Source organism: Leuciscus leuciscus (assembly GCF_965113295.1).
Source record: "Leuciscus leuciscus genome assembly, chromosome: 15".
Classification (NCBI taxonomy): Eukaryota; Metazoa; Chordata; class Actinopteri; order Cypriniformes; family Leuciscidae; genus Leuciscus; species Leuciscus leuciscus.
This window is the reverse complement of record NC_138739.1, coordinates 15,808,143-15,835,530: the sequence shown is the minus strand read 5'-3', so window position 1 is coordinate 15,835,530 and position 27,388 is coordinate 15,808,143. Positions and strand designations below refer to the sequence as shown.

General features: G+C 39.5%; 2 protein-coding genes across 3 annotated transcripts in view; both read right to left on the bottom strand.

Moving 5' to 3' along the window:
- LOC309476166 (SLAM family member 5-like) overlaps nucleotides 1-27,388 on the bottom strand; it is a 222,374-nt gene that overhangs the window by 55,452 nt on the left and 139,534 nt on the right. Inside the window, exons 3-5 of one of the 2 annotated variants that reach the window (XM_082139401.1) lie at nucleotides 4,480-4,773; nucleotides 4,290-4,397; nucleotides 3,119-3,180 (exon numbers count right to left, since the gene is read on the bottom strand). In XM_082139401.1, the coding sequence (XP_081995527.1) occupies nucleotides 3,119-3,180; nucleotides 4,290-4,397; nucleotides 4,480-4,773 (464 nt within the window). Of the gene's footprint in view, nucleotides 1-3,118; nucleotides 3,181-4,289; nucleotides 4,398-4,479; nucleotides 4,774-9,232; nucleotides 9,531-27,388 lie in introns of those variants that run through there. The other variant, XM_082139402.1, reaches the window with a different exon arrangement.
- On the bottom strand, nucleotides 20,714-23,844 carry LOC309476093 (uncharacterized protein). Its single transcript, XM_082139266.1, has 6 exons — nucleotides 23,635-23,844; nucleotides 22,892-23,212; nucleotides 22,404-22,700; nucleotides 21,335-21,619; nucleotides 21,099-21,242; nucleotides 20,714-21,011 (listed from the first exon to the last, which is right to left on the bottom strand). The coding sequence occupies exons 1-6, from the start codon at nucleotides 23,684-23,686 to the stop codon at nucleotides 20,995-20,997; spliced, it is 1,116 nt and encodes a 371-aa protein (XP_081995392.1). The 5' UTR covers nucleotides 23,687-23,844; the 3' UTR covers nucleotides 20,714-20,994.

Sequence of the window (27,388 nt, the reverse complement as noted above, 5' to 3'; positions counted from 1 at the left end):
CCTTCAAGACCCTGGTCCCATATCGCACTAGATTTTGTTACCGCCCTCCCACCCTCCCAGGGTAACACGGTAGTTTTAACCGTGGTGGACCGATTCTCGAAGGCAGCCCACTTTGTTCCCTTGCCCAAATTACCTTCAGCCAAGGAGACAGCGGTTGCAGTCGTTAATCACGTCTTTCGGTTACATGGCCTCCCGACAGACGTGGTTTCCGACAGGGGTCCCCAATTTGTGTCCAAATTTTGGCGAGAGTTTTGTAGGTTGCTGGGGGCGACGGTCAGTCTGTCCTCCGGGTTTCACCCCCAGAGCAATGGTCAAACTGAGAGAGCCAACCAAGACCTGGAGAGAACCTTGCGATGTACGGCTGCCAGGAATCCTTCCTCCTGGAGTCAACAACTGCCTATGGTGGAGTACGCCCACAATTCGTTGCCAGTGTCAGCTACGGGCCTATCTCCTTTTGAGTGTAGTATAGGATACCAGCCACCGGTTTTTCCCAGTCTGGAATCCGAGGTCGCGGTCCCCTCCGCTCACGCCTTCGTCCAGAGGTGTCACCACACATGGACAAGAGCCCGTGAGACTCTCCTCCGTGTGCGGGCGCGCACCAAGGCCAAAGCCGATCGCCACCGGTCTAGGCCTCCCGTATACGTCGTCGGTTCCAAAGTGTGGCTTTCTACTAAGAACATTCCGCTCCGCTCCGTATCCAATAAATTGGCTCCTAAATTCATTGGCCCGTTTTCTGTCACCAAAATTGTCAGTCCGGTGGCAGTCCGCCTCAACCTTCCTCCAGTGTACAGGAGAATTCATCCGGTATTCCATGTGTCCAAAATCAAACCCGTTTTTTTTTCCCGCATTAATCCGCCGGCCCCGGTTCCCCCACCGCCGCGTCTCGTAGATGGGGAACCAACTTATTCGGTCCGTCGCATTCTGGACTCTAGGCGGAGGGGACGCGGATTCCAGTACCTGGTGGACTGGGAAGGTTACGGTCCGGAGGAGAGAAGTTGGGTTCCGGCTCGTGACATCCTGGATCACTCTCTTATCGATGATTACAATCGACAGGTAAGGGAGTCTGGGAACGCCGTGAGGCGTTCCTAGAGGAGGGGGTACTGTCACGGTTGTTGAATGCATTGGTTCCTTCTTGTCTCGTGTCTATGTTGTTTATGTGTGAGTGGGCGTTGTCCCGCTCACGTGTCCGTCAGCGCTCCAGCTGATAATCATCATCATCACAATCACTGTTCACAGCTGCGATTCATTTCCATTCCATATATATACTCACACCTTTCTCTGTTCCAGTGTCGGATTGTTTGTTGAGGTCCTGTGTTTGCCGTGTCAGTGTTTCCGTGGAGTTGCCGTGTCTGTGTTCGCCCTGCCTTGTCTTCCTGCCGTTCGTGTTCTTCGTCATTGGTTTCACCGCACTCCAGCACCGGATTTTGGATTATTCACCTTCACTGCACCAGCGCACCACAGACCATCAAGTCCCTGCACGAGCCTGAGTCGCCACCTTCCTGAACTGTTTGTGTTTCTTTGTGAGCCTAATAAACGCTTTGAGTATCTGCAATTGCTTCCGGTTTTGTTTACCATGACAATCCTCTACAGTAAAAGACCTGGGTGTTATACTCGATTGCAACCTGTCTTTTGAAAATCATATTTCATATGTTACAAAAACAGCCTTTTTCCACCATAGAAACATTGCTAAGCTACGTAATATGCTATCAGTTTCTGATGCAGAAAAGTTAGTTCATGCATTCATGACCTCGAGACTGGATTACTGTAATGCTTTATTAGCTGGTTGTCCTGCATCCTCAATAAACAAGCTACAGTTAGTCCAAAATGCCGCCGCTAGAGTTCTTACGAGATCAAGAAAATATGATCATATAACACCGATTTTATCATCACTGCATTGGTTACCTATAAAGTTCCGAATTAATTACAAGGTATTGCTACTGACTTATAAAGCCCTAAACGGCTTAGCTCCAGTCTATTTAACGGATCTTCTATCGCCCTATAATCCATCGCGCTCTTTAAGATCACTAAATTCAAGGCTTTTGGTCATACCTAGGATATCCAGAACCACCAAAGGAGGGAGAGCATTTTCACATTTGGCTCCAAAACTCTGGAATAGTCTTCCTGATACTGTTCGTTGCTCAGACTCACTCTCCCTGTTTAAAACTAGATTAAAGTCGCATCTCTTCAGCCAGGCATTCATATAATCCTACAGTTCAAACTACAATCCGGCCTCTATCCAATGCCAGAGGAGAACTGGCCCCCGACTGAGCCTGGGTTCTCCCAAGGTTTTTTTTCTCCATTAAGGCACCTGATGGAGTTTTAGGACACCATTAGGTCACTTGATGGAGTTTTTTGGTTCCTTGCCACTGTTGCCTTTGGCTTGCTCAGTTGGGGATATTTTGGGGATATTTAATTTAATTTAATCAATCAATAAATTCCTCTTGAAACAAACTTTGTTGTATTATTTTAATTTAATACTGTGAAGCTGCTTTGATGCAATCTGTATTGTGAAAAGCGCTATACAAATAAACTTGACTTGACTTGACTTGACATTAGGATTTGGTTGAGGGTTAGTTGCATGTAATTATAGGAATTTACTTATTATGGTAAGTACATGTAACATGTAATAAGTACACTGTAAAATAAAGCGTAATCTATTACAGTTTTAGAAAAAAAAAACATTTTAAATGCATTTTATGTGTTAATTATTATTTTATTTTTTTGGGAGAGTCCTAAGTAAACTCCTAATTACTTCCTATTAATAGTTAGTAAGGTAGTTGTTAAATGTAGGTATTGGGTAGGATTAAGGATTATTCATGTAGAATATCCAAGGCTAATATCCTAGTAATGCTAATAAGCAACTAGTTATCAGTGAGAATTGGACCCTAAACTAAAGTGTTACCATTTTTTAGTTTTGTGCTATTGATTTTAAATGAGAATAGCACTGCACAATGGAAAACTGCCCGTTAACAGTTAGACAAAGGTGCAAAAAGTACATGCATACAGATAGCATAAAAACTTTGCTTTGATCTCCTGACACGTCTGTTCACTGATCATCTGCAAACTTCAATCAGTAAACTTCAATCAGGCTGACTGCAACAGCCCATAATGATCTTACCTTTTGTCGTGTTGTTGGTTTACACAAAGCTGAATCAGTTCCGTCTTCCTCCCGTGTCTGGACTGCATTAGCAATAATCACAGGCTTGTTAAAACGTCAAAGCTTGTTTAATATGTGTGTGTGTGTGTGTGTGTGTGTGTGTGTGTGTGTGTGTGTGTGTGTGTGTGTGGTACCGGTCAAAAGTTTGGAAACGTAATTTTTTTATTTTTTTTTTATTGCAGTTTGAAATATATTAGGTTGATGTAACACAATTAAATAAAGTTGTAACAAAAATGTAAAAAATCATGTTACTTTTGCTCATTTTAATTAATTAGACTGAAATTAAAATACTTTTTTGAGTGTTCCAGAAATCATTCAAATATGCCGATTTGATACTCAGTTATTATCACTGTTGGAAACAGTTGTGCTGCTTAATATTTCTATGGAACCTGTGATACTTTTGCAGGATTCATTGAGGAATAGAAACTTAAAAAGAAAAGCATTTATTCAAAATAGAAACATCTTTTCGAACAATATAAATATTTATAGCAATTCATCCTTTCTGAATAAAAGTTTTCATTTCATCAAAGAAAGAAAAAAAATGACTGACTTTTGAACAGTAGTTTATATCGTAAAAAAAAATTATATTTTGAATAAAATGCTGTTCTTTTTTTTTTTTTTTTATTAACCAAAGAATCCTAACTTTTGAACAGTAGTTTATATCGTAAAAAAAAATTATATTTTGAATAAAATGCTGTTCTTTTTTTTTTTTTTTTTATTAACCAAAGAATCCTAAAAACATCACAGGTTATAAAAAAAATATGAAGCAGCACGACTGTTTCCAACATTGATAATAATAAATCATTATGATTTCTGAAGGATCATGCGACACTGAAGACTGGAGTAATGATGCTGAAAATTCAGCTTTGCATAACAGAAATAAATTATATTTTAAAGTATATTAAAATAGAAAATCCTTATTTTAAATTGTAATATTTCACAATATTATTATTTGTTTCTGTATGTTTATCAAATAAATGCAGGCTGAATGAGCATATGAGACTTCTTCCAAAAACATTAAAAATAGTAATGTTTTGACCGGTACTATATGCTGTATGTGTGTGTGTTCATATATATGTTTCAAAAGCATTAATTGTGGTTAATATTTGTAGGTAATAACTGAATTCCTCACCTGTTTTTCTACATTTCTTACAGATGCAGAAGATCACGACTAAAACAACAATCATCAGAGATCCAGCAGCAGAAATCAGGACTATATAAAACCAGGGCAGGTCCTGATCTATAATGGACAAAATCTGTCAAATTTTTGTGTCAAAATGATCAGTTCAGTAAATAATCACTAATATTCACCATCATCGTACCTGAATGTGTGTGACAGAGTGTGTTGATGTCCAGATGTGTGGTCTGGTTGCTGATGGGATTGTTCAGCACACAGCTGTAGGTGTTTTTATCCTGATATTCCACCTCCAGAGGTAGAGAGAGACTGATGCTGAGATCACACACACTGATGCTGGACAATACACTGATTCCTTTGTACCAGGAGAGAGTCGCATCACACACATTCAACACTGATGAACACACCAATGAACAATTCTGGTTTGATGAAGAAAGATTTTGAGAATATTCTCGGGTAATGTTAGGAGTGGGCAGACGAGCTGAAAAAAACATAAGAGAATTCATTAGAAAAAGGGGTAAATCTACACAACAATCTTATATTCGGAGTGGAGTGTTTCGGTTATCTCTAACTATAAAATGATAAATCACCTCAGTATGTAAATAGTTAAAGAAATTAAGGTTCAGTACAAGTTAAGCTCAATTTAGTATTTAGCATCAGTTATAATGATTACCAGAAACAAATATTACCACTTGCATTGGAAGTGAATGAAGCCGTAATGTAAACATTAAAATACTCAGTCAGCTAAAAACATAAATAATATGAGTGTTAACATGATTTTAGTGTGAAATATCTCTTTTTCTATAGTATATAATGTTACAATTTTGAAGCTTTTCACACCCTATTATGACAGTAAAATAATAATTATGACCGCCGCTAGCGTAGCTAGCGAAAGCGGTCATATAGGGATTGTCAAAGTTTTTTTTTTTTTTTTTTTTTGTCACCTTACTGAATTTTTCGTCAACGATACCAGGGACACCGAAGCACCGGGGAACATGAAATTTGGTGGGCATGTAGCCCCACTAGACTTCTACGGAAAAATTTCGTTTGGTCCCCGGGGGCCACTCCCCCCCCGCGCTGGGCCCCCCCAAACCCCAAAAAATGCAGTTTTTCCTAAATAACTACCTGAACCGTGGCACCGAGGATGAAGACATTTTTATGGTATGTTGGTCTACTAGACTTTTACGGAAAAATTTCGTTTGGTCCCCGGAGGCCACTTCCCCCCCCCACGCTGGGGCCCCCGCAAATTTTTCGTCAACGATACCAGGGACACCGAAACACCGGGGAACATGAAATTTGGTGGGCATGTAGCCCCACTAGACTTCTACGGAAAAATTTTGTTTGGTCCCCGGGGGCCACTCCCCCCCCCGCGCTGGGCCCCCCTTAACCCAAAAAAATGCAGTTTTTCCTAAATAACTACCTGAACCGTGGCACCGAGGATGAAGAAAATTTTATGGTATGTTCGTCTACTAGACTTTTACGGAAAAATTTCGTTTGGTCCCCGGGGGCCACTCCCCCCCCCCCGCGCTGGGGCCCCCGTAAATTTTTCGTCAACGATACCAGGGACACCGAAGCACCGGGGAACATGAAATTTGGTGGGCATGTAGCCCCACTAGACTTCTACGGAAAAATTTAGTTTGGTCCCCGGGGGCCACTCCCCCCCCGCGCTGGGCCCCCCCAAAACCAAAAAAATGCAGTTTTTCCTAAATAACTACCTGAACCGTGGCACCGAGGATGAAGAAATTTTTATGGTATGTTGGTCTACTAGACTTTTACGGAAAAATTTCGTTTGGTCCCCGGGGGCCACTTCCCCCCCCGCGCTGGGGCCCCCTTAAATTTTTCGTCAACGATACCAGGGACACCGAAACACCGGGGAACATGAAATTTGGTGGGCATGTAGCCCCACTAGACTTCTAAGGAAAAATTTCGTTTGGTCCCCGGGGGCCACTCCCCCCCCGCGCTGGGCCCCCCCAAACCCAAAAAAATGCAGTTTTTCCTAAATAACTACCTGAACCGTGGCACCGAGGATGAAGAAATTTTTATGGTATGTTGGTCTACTAGACTTTTACGGAAAAATTTCATTTGGTCCCCGGGGGCCACTCCCCCCCTGCGCTGGGCCCCCCCAAACCCAAAAAAATGCAGTTTTTCCTAAATAACTACCTGAACCGTGGCACCGAGGATGAAGACATTTTTATGGTATGTTGGTCTACTAGATTTTTACGGAAAAATTTCGTTTGGTCCCCGGGGGCCACTTCCCCCCCCGCGCTGGGGCCCCCTTAAATTTTTCGTCAACGATACCAGGGACACCGAAACACCGGGGAACATGAAATTTGGTGGGCATGTAGCCCCACTAGACTTCTAAGGAAAAATTTCGTTTGGTCCCCGGGGGCCACTCCCCCCTCGCGCTGGGCCCCCCCAAACCCCAAAAAATGCAGTTTTTCCTAAATAACTACCTGAACCGTGGCACAGAGGATGAAGACATTTTTGTGGTATGTTGGTCTACTAGACTTTTACGGAAAAATTTCATTTGGTCCCCGGGGGCCACTTCCCCCCCCCGCGCTGGGGCCCCCGTAAATTTTTCGTCAACCATACCAGGGACACCGAAACACCGGGGAACATGAAATGTGGTGGGCATGTAGCCCCACTAGACTTTCAATTTCGTTTGGTCCCCGGAGGCCACTTCCCCCCCCGCGCTGGGGCCCCTGTAAATTTTTCGTCAACGATACCAGGGACACCAAAACACCGGGGAACATGAAATTTGGTGGGCATGTAGCCCCACTAGACTTCTACGGAAAAATTTCGTTTGGTCCCCGGGGGCCACTCCCCCCCCGCGCTGGGCCCCCCCAAACCCCCAAAAATGCAGTTTTTCCTAAATAACTACCTGAACCGTGGCACCGAGGATGAAGACATTTTTATGGTATGTTGGTCTACTAGACTTTTACGGAAAAATTTAGTTTGGTCCCCGGAGGCCACTTCCCCCCCCCCACGCTGGGGCCCCCGCAAATTTTTCGTCAACGATACCAGGGACACCGAAACACCGGGGAACATGAAATTTGGTGGGCATGTAGCCCCACTAGACTTCTACGGAAAAATTTTGTTTGGTCCCCGGGGGCCACTCCCCCCCCCGCGCTGGGCCCCCCTTAACCCAAAAAAATGCAGTTTTTCCTAAATAACTACCTGAACCGTGGCACCGAGGATGAAGAAATTTTTATGGTATGTTCGTCTACTAGACTTTTACGGAAAAATTTCGTTTGGTCCCCGGGGGCCACTCCCCCCCCCCCGCGCTGGGGCCCCCGTAAATTTTTCGTCAACGATACCAGGGACACCGAAGCACCGGGGAACATGAAATTTGGTGGGCATGTAGCCCCACTAGACTTCTACGGAAAAATTTAGTTTGGTCCCCGGGGGCCACTCCCCCCCCGCGCTGGGCCCCCCCAAAACCAAAAAAATGCAGTTTTTCCTAAATAACTACCTGAACCGTGGCACCGAGGATGAAGAAATTTTTATGGTATGTTGGTCTACTAGACTTTTACGGAAAAATTTCGTTTGGTCCCCGGGGGCCACTTCCCCCCCCGCGCTGGGGCCCCCGTAAATTTTTCGTCAACGATACCAGGGACACCGAAGCACCGGGGAACATGAAATTTGGTGGGCATGTAGCCCCACTACACTTCTACGGAAAAATTTCGTTTGGTCCCCGGGGGCCACTCCCCCCCCGCGCTGGGCCCCCCCAAACCCAAAAAAATGCAGTTTTTCCTAAATAACTACCTGAACCGTGGCACCGAGGATGAAGACATTTTTGTGGTATGTTGGTCTACTAGACTTTTACGGAAAAATTTCGTTTGGTCCCCGGGGGCCACTTCCCCCCCCTGCGCTGGGGCCCCCGTAAATTTTTCGTCAACGATACCAGGGACACCGAAAGTTGGCACCGAGGATGAAGAAATTTTTATGGTATGTTGCTCTTAAGGGCCCACATCAACCTAGCCCATAATCACTCATTTGTGATTTGATTTGCGCCCCTCCCATAAAAAAATGAAAATGCAATATTATTCTGCTTTAATCGCCCCTATCTTCAGTGGAGATGTTCAGAACTGCACCATATTTCATGTGTATGATTAACTTGACAACCTCTGGGGGTATCCTCTGCTAAGTTTTGTAGAATTTCATCCATGGGGGGGTATAAAATAAATTCATTTATGTGCACATTTAGTGACTGTACACTCATCGGCCTGTAGATGGTGCTGTTGAGCGAAGGGTTGCTGGTTTAGGATGATACTGTCACACACACACATGCAGGAATACAAACAAACGCAAGCATGCACACACACTGACATCCACACGCACAGACACACACCCATACACACACATACAAATCCACATGCACAGACACACACACACAAACACACACGCGCACACATGTACGCAAACATACATACACGCACAGACACACACACACACACACACACACACACACACACACACACACACACACACACACACACACACACAGACACACACATACACAAACACACACACACACACACACACACACACACACACACAAACACACACACACACACACACACACACACACACACACACACACACATACTATTACTTTTTTTAGGTATATACATAAACACGCAATACAGCCAAATTACACGCAATGCAGTTTTTCCTAAATAACTACCTGAACCGTGGCCTGAGCGGCGGTCATATTTTGTACCGCGATGCGGTACATCTAGTTTTAACTGTTTTACAGCACAAATAATGCACAAGTTTTAATTGTGGCAAAAACAAAACAAGGGATGAGTAATTTTTTTATATAATCAACATTATACCGTAAATGCTGTTGATTGAGCTTAACTGAGTATTTAACCCGATATATTCCTTTATTAAAACAAGAAAATTTGAAGGTCAGAGCAAATGATCTTTTTACTCACCATAGACGGAAACATTAAATGCTTTTGTTGATCGTTTCGCTCCACTTATCAGTAGTTGATAAACTCCAGCATGTTCAGTTGTGGTGTTTGTGATAGTCAGAGATCCAGTTTGATCGTCCAGCTTCAGTCTGTCTCTGAATCTCTCATCAGGGAAGATATGTTTCTCTCTCTTGATTTGAGCTATCAGTGAGTTTTCAACTCCATATTTCCACAGTATGTCTTCATCTTTACGTATTTTAGTAACATCAGTGTTTAGAGTGACAGAATCTCCCTCCATCACTGACACTGAATCTCCAAACACTCCTGCGAAAGGTTCAGGAATAAATTACGGCTCTTGTTGGTTTACAAAGTCTGAAATCAGTTCTACACTGTTAGACTTTTCAAGGGTTTTTTACAGTAACTTACTGGCAACACTGTTCAGACATAAAACTGATCGGGCAGACCAAACCGTAAGTCGTAGAGACTTGAAACTTTGGGGGCTGATAGTACTCACACCGCCTACAGCATCACCAAGGCCCGCCCCGATCGGCCTGACGGGGGCGCTACAGCGCTCAAAAGTACGAAACTGCTCATAACTCATCAACCGTGAGGCGTAGGCTCAAGTGTCTTATATCGCTTGGCTCCTTGGCTCGAGGCGGACCAGATGCATGCCTCGGATGTGCTCGCCCTTCAGGCGCCAATTTTGAGTAAATTGAGGTTTTTTGAGTAAATTGAGGTTTTTTGAAAAAACTACTTTTGCGAACTACTCCTATAGGCCGCTGTACGTGAGCTGTATCGTTCAGTTTCGTTCCGACAAACGGGGCACTAATTTTTCTTTTGCTCAATATGTTCAACGTTAATAAAAGGTATCCAAGCAAAAAGTTCTCCACGCATTATCCTGCAGTTAATGAGAAATTGTAATTTATTGGCGCACTATATTGACTGCGTATTGAGACATGTAAAACTGTTGAGCTAGATTTTCAACCAATCAGCATCGAAAATGTAAGTAGGTCACAGCCGAAATCAAGCCAATATCACTACGCACATGTAAACATGGAGGAGGACGTAAGCAGCGCATCTTCATCTGATAGCGGCGATCAAGCTTGGTCGATTAACACCCGTAAAGTGTGTTCTTCATGTCGGAAAAGATGGTGGGAAAGTTGCATCAAAAAAAACTTGCATCACAATAAGTGTATTGTGATTGTCAAAACATTTTAGTAACTAAACTGAATTGTATTAGGTTTAGTGACAACATGTTACAATGTTTATATGGTACAATTTCTGGTAAGCTATAGGTTTTTTTTTTTTTTTTTTTACAAATTTCACGATTTCAATTAAATTCTTGTGATTTGATTTAATATTGACTAATTTGAATAAATATTAGGTACACAAGATAGGCGTTAATTTTTCTCAAGAAAAAAAAAAATACATAGGCTACATACAGACAGCCCTATCAGCTGGTAGTATTATTTAAGGTAAAAAATAACTCAGATTAAATATAATGCGTTTTTTATTATAATAACAACTTTATTTAATGATATAAGTACAAATATAATAAATATGTAATATAGTACACATATTTAGCAAAATACTTTTTCTAGCCAACTAACGTGCCTATATTATGGTCATTAAATGGCTTTCTGAGGTAAATGTTATGTGACATAATTCTCCAGCTGTTTTATTGACCTCTTTGTTTGATTGATCGATCGATATTATGTATGAAGAATATACATTTCGGTAAGCTGTACTGTTTCTTTCAACATTGTTCATTCGTGTTAATTTACTATTAGCTAGTAGAGATGATCGGTTCACGTGCCGCTAGGGATCTGTCACGTCACAATTACAAACGCCAAAACGGTATTTATTGTTTGAATTTCGTAATAAAATTGACAGAATCTGAGAGCTGAGATTTTTTTCATATCATAACTAACCTGCTCTGTCTAGTCTGTTGGTCTCCATGTCCTCTTTGTATGGAGCTTATAATATGACAAAACGATATGAATTTGAATTGTGTAAATTTGAATTATTTGCAAGTGTAATCTAACAAAATTGAATTTTAGGTGGTAGTTTAAATAGTTCTGAATTTGATTTTTTTTTTAACGAATATTGAACATTTGAAATTTAACAAACAAATGTTTTTATGGCTGAATTTTATAGACATGTATTTTCAAACAGCTAGTTTTTTTGTTCTGAATTCGTATACTGCAAATATTCAGTTTAAAAAAATACAGATTCAAGTTTTCAAGATGAAGAAATTCGTAAATTCAAATTCAGTTTTCTAAAATTCAAGTTAAAAAATTCAGATCTTACAGAAAGTAGGTCACAGGTCATCCACAGGGAAGAGCAAAGGATCTCAGATAAGTCGAACAGAGCATTTGGGCTGCACTGCAGTAGTTTTCTGCCGCAAACGCGGTGGTGGTTCAAGAGAATCCGTGTATCTTTCGTTCAGTCGTTTTTTTATTTAATATTAAGAGTAGAAAAATGAGAAAACAGCTTGAGTATTAGATTTCTAATATTCTAGTAGCCTAATAATAGTCCGCTGTTGCACGGAGCTTACAAAAATTGTGTATTGCATATAGGCTATATTTCATTTCCTCATCAAACCGTGAGCTTAGAATTATAAGGTTCTATCTCCACTTTGGTCGAAATTGAGTTTTTGACATAATCTGATCCATTAGGGTCCGTGTACTTTTTGATCATTTCATTTCCTGTTTGGAATGGAATAACGATAAATGAAAACCAGCTCGTTTATTCGTTTTTTAGTTTAGTTTAAAAAACGAAAAATTAGATTTTGGCTCGATTTTTCATTTTTCGTTTGTGGTTTACAAATCGGTTTATGGGTTCAATATTTCATTTGCACACATGGGCGGCGCTGAAACGCCCCTTTCATCTGATTGGTCAAACCGCTCCGCCTTCAGTAAGCTACGAGCTTTTCTTTCTTTCTGTCAGGCAGAATAAGAGTCAGTACGAGTGCGGCACTGACAAATGCACTTTAATAAAATAATGTCTGAAACCACCACTCACTGTTAACTACGCACAATATTTGAAGCAGAAATATGTTGCTGGTCACGTAATTCGTGCTGCTGCGACTTGCAAGCGACCCCAATAATGTGAACTACAGTATGACAGATTATTTTAGCATATGATGTATTTCCCATTGATAAATACAGTGCAAATAGTTCCGTCTCTTTGGATAAAAGGGAAGTGGAAATAAAAATCAATAATAGGCTGAACTGTACCATGATAATATGTCCGTAACATTTATCACTCTCGTCTTTTATTTATATCAAAAGGCAGGTAGGCGTGTGTGACATGTAGGCTATAAATAATTTTGAAAATTGAATAGAAATAAAGTTTATATTTATGAATGTAAGCATGTGTAGCCTACTCAGTTCACATGAAAAGAAAGAGACAGAAAAGAAAGAAGCTAGAATCAGTGAACGTACATTAATACTGACAAAATTACCAGGTTTGGGATTAATTAAAATCATGTAAATTGAAGAGCACGGCATACCTTTAAAATGTTATTAGTTTTATTATAAAACTAATAAAATGTTATTACATACTGAATTGGTCGATGTTTCTCTGAATTTTCTTTATTATGTTGGCTTAAGAAAGCCAGCATATTTGAATATTATTATTATTATTTATTATTATTATTATTATGAGAAACTGACTCCGCCTAGAACTTTAATGCTTCACCAAATTCAGCTCAGACCTTAAGACTGGTCTGACTCGCTTATATCGTTTCTGGTCAGACTTATTTTCCCCAAAAATCCATTGACTTGTGTTATCTGAGCAATGAAGGCCGTTCTACTTAATGCTGTCCACTAGAGGGGGCGACATGATAATAAGTGTTTTCTACTCTTTCCCTGTTTGCATCAGATTAAATGACAAATAAATGCATTAATTTCATTCATAAACAGCCTAGGCCATATCTGTGTATCCACTCTCTAGTTTATTTTAAGATATTGTTATTCACACTGGTTTTTGCATTTAATGTTTGTCCATCTGGAACTTTTATTTGTCATGAGCTCTATATTTAAAGATGTAGCCTACTAGAGAGAAAAAATAACACAAACACTGTTTTTACTTGGCAAATTTGTTTTCCTTTCAAGTAGGCTATAGCCTACAAGTTATCCTGCTTTTTGCCATGGCTTTGCCATACTGCCCAGAACAAACAATATTTTCTCCACACGAGATGTTTAAAAACCCTGCATGTAGTTTTTGTGAAGACGAGCGCATATCTTACAAAGGCGCATCTATCTATCTATCTATCTATCTATCTATCTATCTATCTATCTATCTATCTATCTATCTATCTATCTATCTATCTATCTATCTATCTATCTATCTATCTATCTATCTATCTATCTATCTATCTATCTATCTATCTATCTATCTGTCTGTCTGTCTGTCTGTCTGTCTGTCTGACTGACTGAGCTTCCTTTGAGAAAAATAGCAGACCACCTTTTTTAAACTGTTATTTAAAACAGTGGTCTGCTATATTTCACAAAGGAAGCCCATTTGTGCGGTCGTTGGCGTTATACGAGAAGGACATTCTGAATATGAGCCTACTGTAAAATTAGCTGGCTTAAAAATGTGGATTGATCAGTGCAGAGTTATTCCAGACGCCTCCCGGTGGTATTTGCATTGGAATTGTGTAATCACAGATTATGAACAGATGTTTTCAGAGGTGGACAAAGTACACAACTTCCTTACTTGAGTGAAAGTACAGATATACTGGTCAAATATTACTCCGTTACAAGTAAAAGTACAGAAGTAGCCTACTCGTTTTTAAAAGTACTTAAGTATCAAAAGTAAATGTCAATGCATTGTTTTATTATTGTTGCATTGTTGTGTGTAATACTTACAGTAGGCCTACCTTATGCCTCTGAATCTACGCCTGCCTTTCTACCCTCATATCAACATCAAATTTATTTCTAGAACACAGTTCCAGTAATGGGATTTAATGTTTTTTGGCTTTTAGTATGAATATGTTAGCCTTGCTGTTATCTATAAGCCAAAACAATGACAACATTTGCATTTAGAAGACCAAACCCAACGTTGAAAATGAAAATCAGTTTCAAGTACAGTAAAAGTAAAGTAGCCTACAGATACTCAAAAAGTGTACTTACAGTACTCAAGTAAATGTACTTTTTTACTGTCCACCTCTGGATGTTTTACGCAATAAGGATATATTCCCATTGGGTTGTTGGGTTTTCATGTTTAATGGGAACTTGAGACATAATGATTTTTATACTGTACAAACTGTGTCATCCCCTAACTCTAATGTAACAGTTATGGGTAGGTCATCTACGGACATCTAATATTACGGACATATTATCATGGCACAGTTCAGCCTATTATTGATTTTTATTTCCACTTCCCTTTTATCCAAGGAGATATTTGAACTATTTGCACTGTATTTATCAATGGGAAATACATCATATGCTAAAATAATCTGTCATAATAGGCTACATGGCTCACATTAATGGAGTCACACTTGCAAGTCGCAGCAGCACGAATTACGTGACCAGCAACATATTTCTGCTTCAAATATTGTGCGTAGTTAACAGTGAGTGGTGGTTTCAGACATTATTTTATTAAAGTGCATTTGTCAGTGCCACACTCGTACTAGACCAGGTTGAAATCACAAAAATGTGCCTAAATAAAAATCCTCAGGCATTTTTGAGTAAAAGTTGGCAAACAGACTATTCTAGGGGTATTTTTTATGCTGAATCCATTTTTGCTGTTTGCCAAGCTGTATCTCTTACATGAAACTCAGTAGAGTGCAAAATCCAAGATGACTGCCTCATACGCCAAAATGAGCAAATTTCTCAGCACTGTCTCAAAGATAAACTGTTTTTATTGAGCTATAGCATTTATTGAGTAAAGGAAACAAACAGAATAGTCAGAACAAGTTAGTCATTCTGTCTTACAATATTTCTGGTAAACACTGACTTGTAATTTTGTGTATTTGAGTATGTCCATGTAAGAACATCAACATCATGCTGGTGGCAGCAAGAGGCCTATATCTTAAACCATTATCCTATTACATTATGTTAAGAGTGTTTATTACTTTTCAACATTTACATGTCCATGTAAACAAGTTTAAGGACTTAAATTTAAACAAACTAAATTCTATTTTGGTTTATTTATGAAAAAGATATTCTCAGAAAGATTGGTTGTAAATATTAAGAATTGAGACAAATGAACAAATTACCAAAACATATCACGGTAATGTGTCATACAACTAACATTAGCTTTGAACAGATAAAGGAAATAAACACAGTAAACTTGGCCTAAAATTACCTTATAAAGTTGGACATAACATTAGCTGAATAATAACTAAAACATGAACTGCATGGCATATAAAATGTAATGTTATTTACACAATGGTACAACAAGATTCTCCAATATGATCACAACAACACAGAGCAGTGCTCTTATTCAGTTCAGCAATTGCTACATTCTGCATCACTTGTCTTGCACTTGCATGCAGCAGAGCAACGCAGACGAGACTTTTTACATCGTGCACTCATACATCTTAAGGCGCAGTTGCAGCTGATCAATTCCAAACAGTAGTCTGACTAACCGAGGTTATGTTAGGTAACCAAGTACGTTCTCTTAGGAGAGGTTCTCTCGTATTGCGTAAGTTGCTTACGCTACGGGAACCCCTTGTCAACGGCGTACGCGCCGAGCATCCACTGCATGAGTCCCAGGGAAGCCCGGGGAACACAAAACATGTGGGAAACAGGCGGCCAGCAACGCAGGCCAGCACATGTACATAAGCACTTAATAGGGAAATACAGAGCGGCTCCGCCGGTCTATGTATAGAGAATATCGCCCTTAGTACAGCTCAACCAGAAGAGCTAATAGTCACGTGAGAGTAGCCTGCACACGAACAAACTGGGCAGAACATACACACCACTTAGACTGATAAAAGTCTAGCCTGCAAGGCGGGAACTTCCAGGTTATAAAACTTAACAAATGTAGAGGGGGAGTGTCATGAATAGAAATCCCGCTGGACCAAGCCCACGACGAGGCCATGCCTCTAGTGGAATGGGCCCTGATGCCCATAGGGCACTGCAGGTGTTTGGACGCATAAGCTGCTGCGATAGCGTCCACTATCCATCTGGACAGGCTATGTTTCGAGGCGGCGAGACCCTTGGTGCGCCCACCAAACGAAACAAAGAGCTGCTCAGAACGCCTGAAGGCGGCAGAGCGCGTGATGTAAACTCTCAGCGCCCTGACGGGCATAGGAGGTTTTCACCGCCCTTGCTATCGGATGCTGGCAGAGCCGATAGGGAGATGATCTGAAGGGAGTGCCAATCGCTTTGGGGACATAGCCATGTCTCGGTTTGAGGATGACTTTAGAGTCATTTGGTCCAAACTCGAGACACGCGGGGCTAACGGATAGTGTGTGTAGATCCCCCACGCGTTTTACTGATGACAGAGCTATCAGAAAAACGGTCTTGAGCGAAAGGTATTTTAGGTCCACGGATTCTAACGGTTCAAAAGGAAATGCTTTCAGGGCCTCTAGGACCAAAGAAAGATCCCAAATAGGAACCGAAGGGGGTCGCGGGGGGTTCATTCTCCTGGCTCCTCTAAGGAAGCGGATGATGAGCTCGTTCCTTCCTATCGCGCGGCCGTGCGTCGACTCTGCGAATGCTGCAATAGCTGCAACGCAAACTTTGAGCGTGGAAGGGGACCTGGCCTTGTCCAACAGCTCTAGAAGGAAGGAGAGCACCCACGAAACCCCACATGTGCGTGGATCCAGGCTCTTTGTAGCGCACCATTTGGAGAACACTGACCATTTAGATGCGTAGAGTCTTCTCGTAGAAGGAGCTCTAGACTGCGTGATCGTGTTCACGACCCCTTCTGGCAAAGCAACGGTTATTCGTTGATTATCCACGCATTCAGAGACCAGCGCTCTGGATGGGGATACCGCGAACGCATAGCACAAGCGGTGCCAGACCACGTGCTGTTCTGTGTTCTGGACAAGAAGCACTCTGTCAATTGCTTCTCTGTGTTGAGGATCGTGAAGCTTCCCTCTACTTTGTGCAGCTGCTTTTAGTGTCAAAAGTCCCTGTTCTGTCGCATTGTATAGCTTATCTTTCTTGGATTCTTGGCATATAATGCAAGTATCCAATGACATCGACCGGTCAGGCTTCAAACTACACACAGCTTCCATAATTGGTGATCTTATAATCTGACCAACTTCATGGGTACAATTCCACAACTGGAAATATTTTGTGTTGGTTCATGTCGCTCTTTGGATATAAAAATTAATTCTGATGAAAAATACGATGTGTGGAAATAACTGCAGAAAGTAATAGAAAGTAGAAAGTAGAATAAAAAACCTCTTGGATAACTCTGAACTCATTTCACACACTTTGATCCAAAGACAATAGAATGCATGTGACTCCAAACAAATGACTCTCGCATTTTAGATATTCTGTTTGTCCATTTGAAATAAGGAGAAAAACAGATATTTTCATGACTACGAGAAATAATGCAATTATCATTGTCACATACAAGTATCTTAATTCCCACCTAAATAAACTTTCTCGTTAATTGATGTTGTGCATGATGTAAAGTTTATAAATATAGAATTTCCTGACATTTTAGAGGTCATCTTGAAGTTTGCGCTCTACTGAGTTCCACATAAGAGATACAGCTTGGCAAACAGCAAAAATGGATTCAGCAGAAAAAATACCCTTAGAAAAGTCTGTTTGCCAACTTTTACTAAAAAATGCCCAAGGGTGTCACATTATCTGAAAATTGACCTAGTCTATACTGACTCTTATTCTGCCTGACAGAAAGAAAGAAAGAAAGAAAAGCTCGTAGTTTACTGAAGGCGGAGCGGTTTGACCAATCAGATGAAAGGGGCGTTTCAGCGCCGCCCACGTGTGCAAATGAAATAACCGATTTGTAAACCACTAATGAAAAATGGAAAATCGAGCCAAAATCTCTTTTTTCGTTTTTTAAACTAAACTAAAAAACGAATAAACGGGCTGGTTTTCATTTCTCGTTATTCCATTCCAAACAGGAAATGAAATGATCAAAAAGTACACGGACCCATTAGGTGTTTATTAATGCCTGTGTGGTGTTATTTTTGTAAAAAAAAATATTTTGTTAGTAGTTATTAATAAAATAAAAAGGTTCCATCTCTCCATTGCCAGTTGGGATGTAAAAACTTTGAAGCTCAATATCTCAGAACTACCCTAAACGGAGATAGAACCTTATAATTCTAAGCTCACGAAACAACTAGACTAACGAATGGCTCGGTACAACAGAAGAGTTTTCTCTGAGTAGACCAGCAGTTGGTCTGAATTTGCTATAGCCTATTTTCCGGACTGTATTGGCTAAGTCACGTTTTATGAAACACGCTGTGATTTATTCCAAAGTGACTCTGGCATATATAATGCATTTAACGTTAAATAATATAAATGTTGACTTTCAAAAGTAGGCGCGCCAAGAAGGCTATTCTCTGTATTTTGGTTCATTTTTGGTGAGCGCCAGAAAGATCTAAAGAGACCGAGACGCGCTATAAAGCAGCGCATAATATTGTTTTATTTATTTTTCAATGGCATGATATTTTGTAGTAATTTTGAATGTAGGCCTACATGGTATGAAGAAACGTTCTGTCACTTCTGGTTGTCATAAAAATAGCTCCAAAAATCCACTTTGGAAGATATAAAGGGAAAATCACATTACCAATACGTGAGTTAAATTTCACAGACGTTAATTTTCCACTGTTTTTAGCGTTAATTTAAAATACAGACACCCATAGGATCAGATCTTTATCATTAATTTCATCATCCGAACAAAAAGAAAAAGGGTTTGTCAAAGATTAAGACTTTAAAATCACTTTATGATAAAAAAAAATAAAAAAATGTGTGTGTGTTTTTTTATAAATAATAACATTTTTTGTAGTGGTTAAAATATACAACAACTGACATTTAACCCACTATAGACAATAAGAATGAAACCCTTCTTCATACATGTGGAATGTTGTCCAGAAATGTTTCTGGTGTTTGTGATGCTCAGAGATCCAGTCTGATGATCCAGAATCAACCTTTCTTTGAATTTCCCATTAAGAAAATCATCATATTCAGTGAATATGCTACTCTTTACATTTATTTCAGCTATATTCAACTCTTTTCAGCTTCAAACTCGCTCTGAATCTGAACATCATCCATTATTTCAGTAAGACCAGAGTTTAGAGTGACTGAATCTCCCTCCGTCGCTAACTTCATTTCACCTTTAAAGGGATAGTTCACTTTGAAATAAAATTTTGGTATGTTTTAGCTTACCTCAAGGGCATCCAAGATGTAGGTGTCTTTTTTTCCGCAGTAGTTTCAATTTTGATATTTTTAGGTCAAACCGTTCTTGTCTGTCAGTCATAATGCAGGTCGATGGTCACTTGTCTCAAACAGCATGCACAGAGTCCAAATTAAAACAATTCCCCGTCGTCCAAATTAAACAATTCCCCATCGTAAGTACACATTGATGGCCTAAGACACGAAACGAGCGGTTTGTGTGAGAAAACGAACAGTTTTTATATCGTTTTTACCTCTTGAACTCAGCCACGTCCAAGTGATCTGAGAGCGCGGGCGGGTATAGATATATACAATAGAAGTCGCCTTGGCTACGGTTTCGCAGTAGCCAAGGCGACATCTAGTGTAGGCGCCCGCGCTCTCAGATCACTTGGACGTGGCTGAGTTCAAGAGGTAAAAACGATATAAAAACTGTTCGTTTTCTCACACAAACCGCTCGTTTCGTGTCTTAGGCCATCAATGTGTACTTACGATGGGGAATTGTTTAATTTGAACGATGGGGAATTGTTTTAATTTGGACTCTGTGCATGCTCTTTGAGACAAGTGACCATCGACCTGCATTATATGACTGACAGACAAGAACGGTTTGACCTAAAAATATCAAAATTGAAACTACTGCGGAAAAAAAGACACCTACATCTTGGATGCCCTTGAGGTAAGCTAAAACATACCAAAATTTTAATTTCAAAGTGAACTATCCCTTTAACACCAAACCTTTAGTGAAGGTTTGATGAAGCCTTCACTAAAATACTTTTCATAATTTAAATGTAAAGTGAAGAACATTCTGCTGCAGTACAAAGACAAAATATGATAAATACATAAAAATTGTTTAAATAAAATATTAGTGTGGTATTACTCTTATAGCATTTATATAGGCTATTAAGTTTTTGTTCCATATAAAAAATCAGAGTTTAGACCTGAATTCAAAATTGATCTCACAGTAAAATCACAGTTTAATCATTTACACATGAGAATAGTGAGAATAGTTAAGAAACATTTTCTTCATCGGTTCACTGAAAACCCCATGATAGTGATGCTTAAAATGTCAGAAAACACTCAGATTGATCTGAAACACGACTGACCTGTGACATTTTCAAATGAATTCTGTAATAAATGTTACTGTAAATGTAATAAAACATGGAGAGACTCTTGAACCTCAGAGTGAGAAAACTTTATTGATAAAGGCAAGAAAAATACATATGACAAATGGAGAGCGGTAGTAGTAAAGTGAGATCCGTGTGTCTCTATTCATTTGTTTTACATGTCTGAGGGAAATATAAACAATAAAGCCCTTCAATTTATTTATTTTTTTAAATACCAAGACACTGAAAATGCAAAGGGAGAGCAAGCTTGAGTAATAAACTACATTTATAAGGACAAAAACACTAGAAAAACAAGAAATACACTTGAAGAACATCTGATGTTCAGCGTGCTGCTTTAGATTTCAATACTTCCTGAAAAAGATGAACATATAAAGCCATTAATCGAACAAATATTTATGCAAAAACAGTTTGTGAGAAATGACATCATCAGTTAGGTACCTGATGTGTGAATATGTGCTTGATCTTGTTCAGCTCTTCTGGATCTGATCTCATAAACCAGAACAATGACAGTAGCCACGCCCACCAGAGCAGAGAGGACCAATCGGATCACAGCTTCAGTAGGACCACAACAGTGGACAGAGTCTGAGGAATAAAAACATCAAACTGAGATCAGATCAGTCAATAAAAGCTAATATCAGCACTGACTTCAACTAAGATCATCAGTGCTGTGGTACCTGCACATGTGTGACAGAGTGTGTTGATGTCCAGATGTGTGGTCTGGTTGCTGATGGGATTGTTCAGCACACAGCTGTAGGTGTTTTTATCCTGATATTCCACCTCCAGAGGTAGAGAGAGACTGATGCTGAGATCACACACACTGATGCTGGACAATACACTGATTCCCTTGTACCAGGAGAGAGTCGCATCACACACATTCAACACTGATGAACACAACAATGAACAATTTGACGAAGAACATTGTGAAGAGTTACTGATGATGACAGGAACAGGCAGACGAGCTGGGAAACATGAGAGAATAAGGAGAAATATTAACAAATACAAAGTTCTGTTATGAAACTCTAGATGGCGCAGTCTGATTGGTCCTTAACTCAATCTGTTTGTAATCACATGATTCTCTATAGGGCACAGATGATTGGTTCCTGCTGTATCTGCTCAAACTTCAAATACTTGGTCAGCATTTGCATTAGCAGTGCGGCGCTCTTTCAGAAACCCTCCACCTTCCCCAGCTCCACCTGTATAGATCTGCTTCAGGTAACTCATGTACGCTATATACAGCAGCAGCATATCTTGCTCACAGCACACGTGTGTGTTTGCTCTGCAGCAGCAGAAATAACCAAATCTAATCAACAATCAGATTTTCGGTTCAATGTGTTGAGTGAGTGTTTATGCAGTCTGTCATCTCACACTATAAAAAAAAAAAAAAAACACTCAACAGTTGTGATATATGACTGGTGCTGAGCCAGAGACGGATGCGCTCTGCACTCGTCACATCACAGTGTTTTCAACCACATGATGTTTATTTAGGTTTCAGACATTTAAATACACATACAGTAGGTACAAGAAAAAAAACATTTAGTAGTTTTTACAAGATAAACATACAGTTAACAAAACAGTTTGTAAAAAACACTGATGTTGATGGAAGCAGCAATAATAATGAGAATATATGAAGGAAAGGACAACCCAGATCCAGCCCACATCTGGCACACGTGGATTCCACATATACCAGATGTGGGCCGGATCTGGGCCGACACTGTTGCTGTCTGGGAAATGATTTCTACTCACCATACACAGAAACATTGAATGTTTTTGATGATGATGATGATGATGATGATGATGATAATGATTTTGCTCTTATATGAAGTTTATAGATTCCAGCCTGTTCAGTTGTGATGTTTGTGATGGTCAGAGATCCAGTTTGATTGTCCAGCTTCAGTCTGTCTCTGAATCTCCCATCAGTGAAAGCTAGACTTTCTTTTTCAGACTCCCACAGTATGTCATTTTCTCGTAGGCCTATTTCAGTAAGCCCAGGGTTTAAAGTGACTGAATCTCCCTCCGACACTGACACTGACTTCATCTTATCTGCATCACCAAACACACATGGAGAACAAACAGGAACAGGGTTTGTCACAGATTAACTTTTAAATAATGATTGTTTGAGAAAGTAAATAGTTTTAAATTTAAAATGAATAATATCATAAAACAACAGAATAGAGTAAAATGATGTGTGGATATTATATGGAGTGATTAAAAAATACATATATTTAACTCACAGTTGATAGTGAGAATGAAAACTATGCTCATTGGTCGGTTGGTATGTACTTCATAACGTCCACCATGTTCAGTTCTGATGTTTGTGATGATCAGAGATCCAGTTTGATTGTCCACCTTCAGTCTGTCTCTGAATCTCCCATCAGCAACATCATCATATACAGTGATGCTGTCATTATTTACATTTATTTCAGCTAGTAAATATTTTCCTAACCGCCACCGAATTTGATTTCCATTCTTCATTTCATAACTATCAATGCTTAGAGTGACCGAATCTCCCTCCATCTCTGACATTTCTGAAAATGTTGTATAACCAAACACACCTGAAGAACAGAGAGAGAGTTTGTCACAGATTAAAGATTTAAATAACTTGATTTTGGTTTGATGAAGCTTCACTAAAATACTTGAATTCTTTGAATCTGAAGTGAACATTCTGCAGCAGTATAAACAGAAAAAAAATGCTGAATGAAATGTGTAATAATTAATTAAAACATAATTTTACATAGACTAGAAACTAAATAAACACATTTACAGATAAGAGTAAAGTCACACTTAAAACGAATGCTGTTGGGTATTTTAGCTTCATATTTAACATATCCCTTATAATCCCTAAAAAATTTGTTTAGACCTGAATCAAAACTTTAAAAATCAATAACTTATACTTGAGAATAACAGTCAATGTTAATCATCTCTGACTAATTTCACCAATAATGTATTACATAGTACTAAATAATTTGAAACTCACCATCCAGACTCCACAAACAGAACAAACATAATTTGAGAAACATTTTCTTCATCGGTTCACTTAAAACCCTACGATAGTGATCCTTAAAATGTCTGATGACACTCCGACTGATCGGAAACACGACTGAACTGATATTTATCTGGTTGAAGCTTCTCTCAACAGGTTTCAACCTCCATCACAGTTTCCTTTATTAAAAAGGAAGTCATGCAAATAAAGCTGTTCCTGATCTTATATTTTCAAATGAATTCTGGGCCTGTATTAGTTGAGTGAAACGTTGCATGAGTGTTGCATGAGATCCATATCTACTGGTGTTTTATTTTATGTTGTGAGGGTCAATCCTATTTGACCTCTGACCCTTATTTGACAGCACTTTATTTCAGTGTAAAGATGTTTTGTGTGGAGTAGAAGATTAAAAGGTTCATATTAGCAGCAGAGATGATGGACAAATGCTTCACAAACTAGTTGACACACAGACGACACACATCCAGACCACATTTCTGTACAGATAAAACAAAGAGGAAACCCATTGCAGCGTCCAATTAGGTTTGAGTTCGTGTTTGAGATCTCAGGCTTTTGATTGCAGACTTTGTTATCTTGGGGAATCTGAGCAAAATACCTCTTGAAGCACATGTGAGTTTACCTCGGTCTTTTCTTCTGGGGAAACGGAGAAGCGTAGAGAGGCCTGGATCAATGTTTTCCTAAATTCATGTTAAGTTATGATGGGCTTAGACAAAATCATTTTCATATTGTACCTGTAATGGCAACAAAGGTTGGAAAACAATAAACTGAAAAGATTCAATATTTTAGTGCACGGGCATCTCCAACATGACAACAAAGTCTGTGAAGTTCCGAGCGCCTCCTGCTGGATGAACCGTCGAGTGGAGAAACATTGTCACAACACCAGGATAAGTGTGTAGCAAATGGCGCTTTTCCACTACACAGTACCAGCTCTGGAGAGCCTCGCCTCGCCTCGCCTCGCCTTTGTTTGGTTTTCCACTGTGTAAAAGTTGTACCTTTTTTCGTATCACCTCCGGTGAGGTTCACAGACAGACGAAGATTCAGAAGAAGATAATTCCAATACGAAGTTTAATCATATACAGAGTAGAGACACACATCTAACGTGAACGAGACCGAACAGAGAATGAATGTAAGGTTACAACAAGCACAAACGAGACTAATAAATTAAACAGCTGAAACCAATGTAAACAAATGAGAAGCGGGGAAACTTAAAGGAATTCACAAGCTGTGATGATGACGTGCTTCTACAGTTATTAACATCATACATCTATCAAAGATGTTTATAACAATATACTTTTTGCAATATTAATTGGCATTAAATTAGTCAACATAAGTAAAAACTGCTGCTAGTGAAATTACAGCTGGTGAGGGAGTAACGGGGAATTTGAAATCTTTCTCTCTTCATGTTTCTGGAAAATGGAAAGTTTCTTTGTTCATGTAAGTGCCATGAATACAGATTTCACTCATTCACTCATGGTGTATTGCACTACATGTTCAGGTTGAACCTGTGAACCTTTGACCAATGTTTGTAAAGTGGACTTAGAGCTCCACTGCAAAACACATTTATTAAATGCAACAGATAATAGAGACAAAGTTTGATGACTAACAAGGACCACATCTATTTAAAGCGCACTCAATCTGGTAAAAAAGAAAAATAGCACTATTTATAACAATTTTCTGCTTTAAACACTAGAGAGCGATGATGTGCCAAAATATCCACCAGAACTGGATGCTCTGGATGTTATGAACCACCAAATTAAATTAATACATAGTCAAAAAAAACAACAACAAACAAACAGATTGTTAGATTGTGACACTATTATAATGCCACCACAAAATTATCATCCCTTCTTTCACTCAAGAATGCATGGGCCCATTAAAAATGAGTCAGGAACTTGGAGACAGTTCTCAGTTCACAAAACTTCTTCAGCTTTATTTTCTGCACGTTTGCTTTTATACATTGTCAAGGGGTGGTGTAGCAATCGTCCAATGTGAATATAGCCTACATTATTTACGTCATATATAAGACGAAGAGAAAAACGAGTCAATCTTGTGTCCAGATGTCTTGGAAGCAGATTTCCTTAGACAAATCCAGATCTCCTAGTCATTCAGTGCACTGATGCTGCTTGAGCAGTTTTAGAAAACAGTTTGAAAGTTTTCAATCGACCCACTAAATGTTTTCATCGAGGTCTGTTTGACAAAGTCTTCTTCACATGCACATCGTAACAGTTGTCACAACAAACAAGTGCTGTTCGTAATTCCAATAACATGAAAAATGTATAAAATAGTCAGTGTTCTGTGCTGATGTTTCCAGTTGATCTCACAGTGCTGTGATACTATTTTAGCTACCGTTCTCCAAAAACCACCAGATGCCGCCATTTATCAGTTAATTTAGTATCATAAAACATGACCAAAGTAAAAAAAATTTTTTAAAAAAAATATAAGTAAAACATATTGGTAAAGTTAATAATGACTGTCTCTTTATTGTTTCTGATTCAGGTTTGTGTCCAGCTGTTATAGCAGGAATATGTGCTACTGTTGCTGCTGTTGTATTGCTGATCGTTGCTGCAGTTGCTGGTTTAAATGACTGTTTCAAGTGCCTAGCAAGAAGAAAAGGTGAGTGTAACATAAAGATGATTTAAAGGGCAATATTGCAAAATAAATATTTAACTGTTTATGAAAATACCATATCAAAAGTTAATGCAGGATTTAAAAAAAATTACAAGACATGAGGGCACATATTTGGTAGAAAAAGTGACCGTTTCCTTGTTGGTAAAATTTCAACTTCGTGTCGTATTACGTCACATGAGGGATTCACTTTCCGGGCTCTGCGTTTGCTCAGTGCATAATAGGTTTTTATTCAGTAAGAGCGGTCGAGATTCAATGTGTTTTTTTTTTTGGTAGTTATTCTATTTCAATTGATAAAAAGTTGAAATGCTCAAATGATTGTGTTTGTGGAGGTTGGCCAAACTCCAGCCTGTCAGGACATCGAGTCCACAGGTTTCCGAACATGAAAAGGGACTTCCGTGCTTGGGTGCTGTTGGAAAGTTTTTATGCCGCTGCGTCCCAATAAAGATTCTAGAGCAGATTTTTTTTTGCCCGATTCAGCGCAACTCCAAAAAGGAGGACAAATGAGTGTCCAACTTGAGGCTGCGCCGGACGCCGGACAGGGGGTTTAAAATCCGGACTGTCCGGCCAAAATCCAGACGTATGGCCACCCTGCCTAACACTGGTCTCTCACTAAGACACCTGTCCTGTTGTCCTCACACCACAACTCAGTTTGTCTTCTCTGACTGTTGTTTTGTCTAATCCTGTTCCTGCTCTCTTGGCTACATAGCAGGTTAATAATTACCTTATATGGCTGAGGTCCGTCATACGAGTAAACGTTTACAGCAAACATTTATCCTCCGCATCCGAACTATAATTGCGATCCATTGTTTTCCTATTGTTTGAATTGACCGCACTCCCTCCCGTTTCGTCACTTCCGGCTGGGCATTTTTCAGATGCGGAAGTAAAATTCTCTCACAAATCAGACTCTGGAAGCCTTAATAGTGTAAGAATATATTTAAAGAAAATCTAGTTCCTACATTATTTTTCTATACATTGATTCACTGGGGGTTCTATCCTGCAATGCCATAAATAAGATGGAAATATGTTTTTTCTCTAACCAAAGATTTGTGTGTTTAATTGAGTTTGTTGTTATTCTTCATAAAGGTATCAGGACGAAGCACAATGA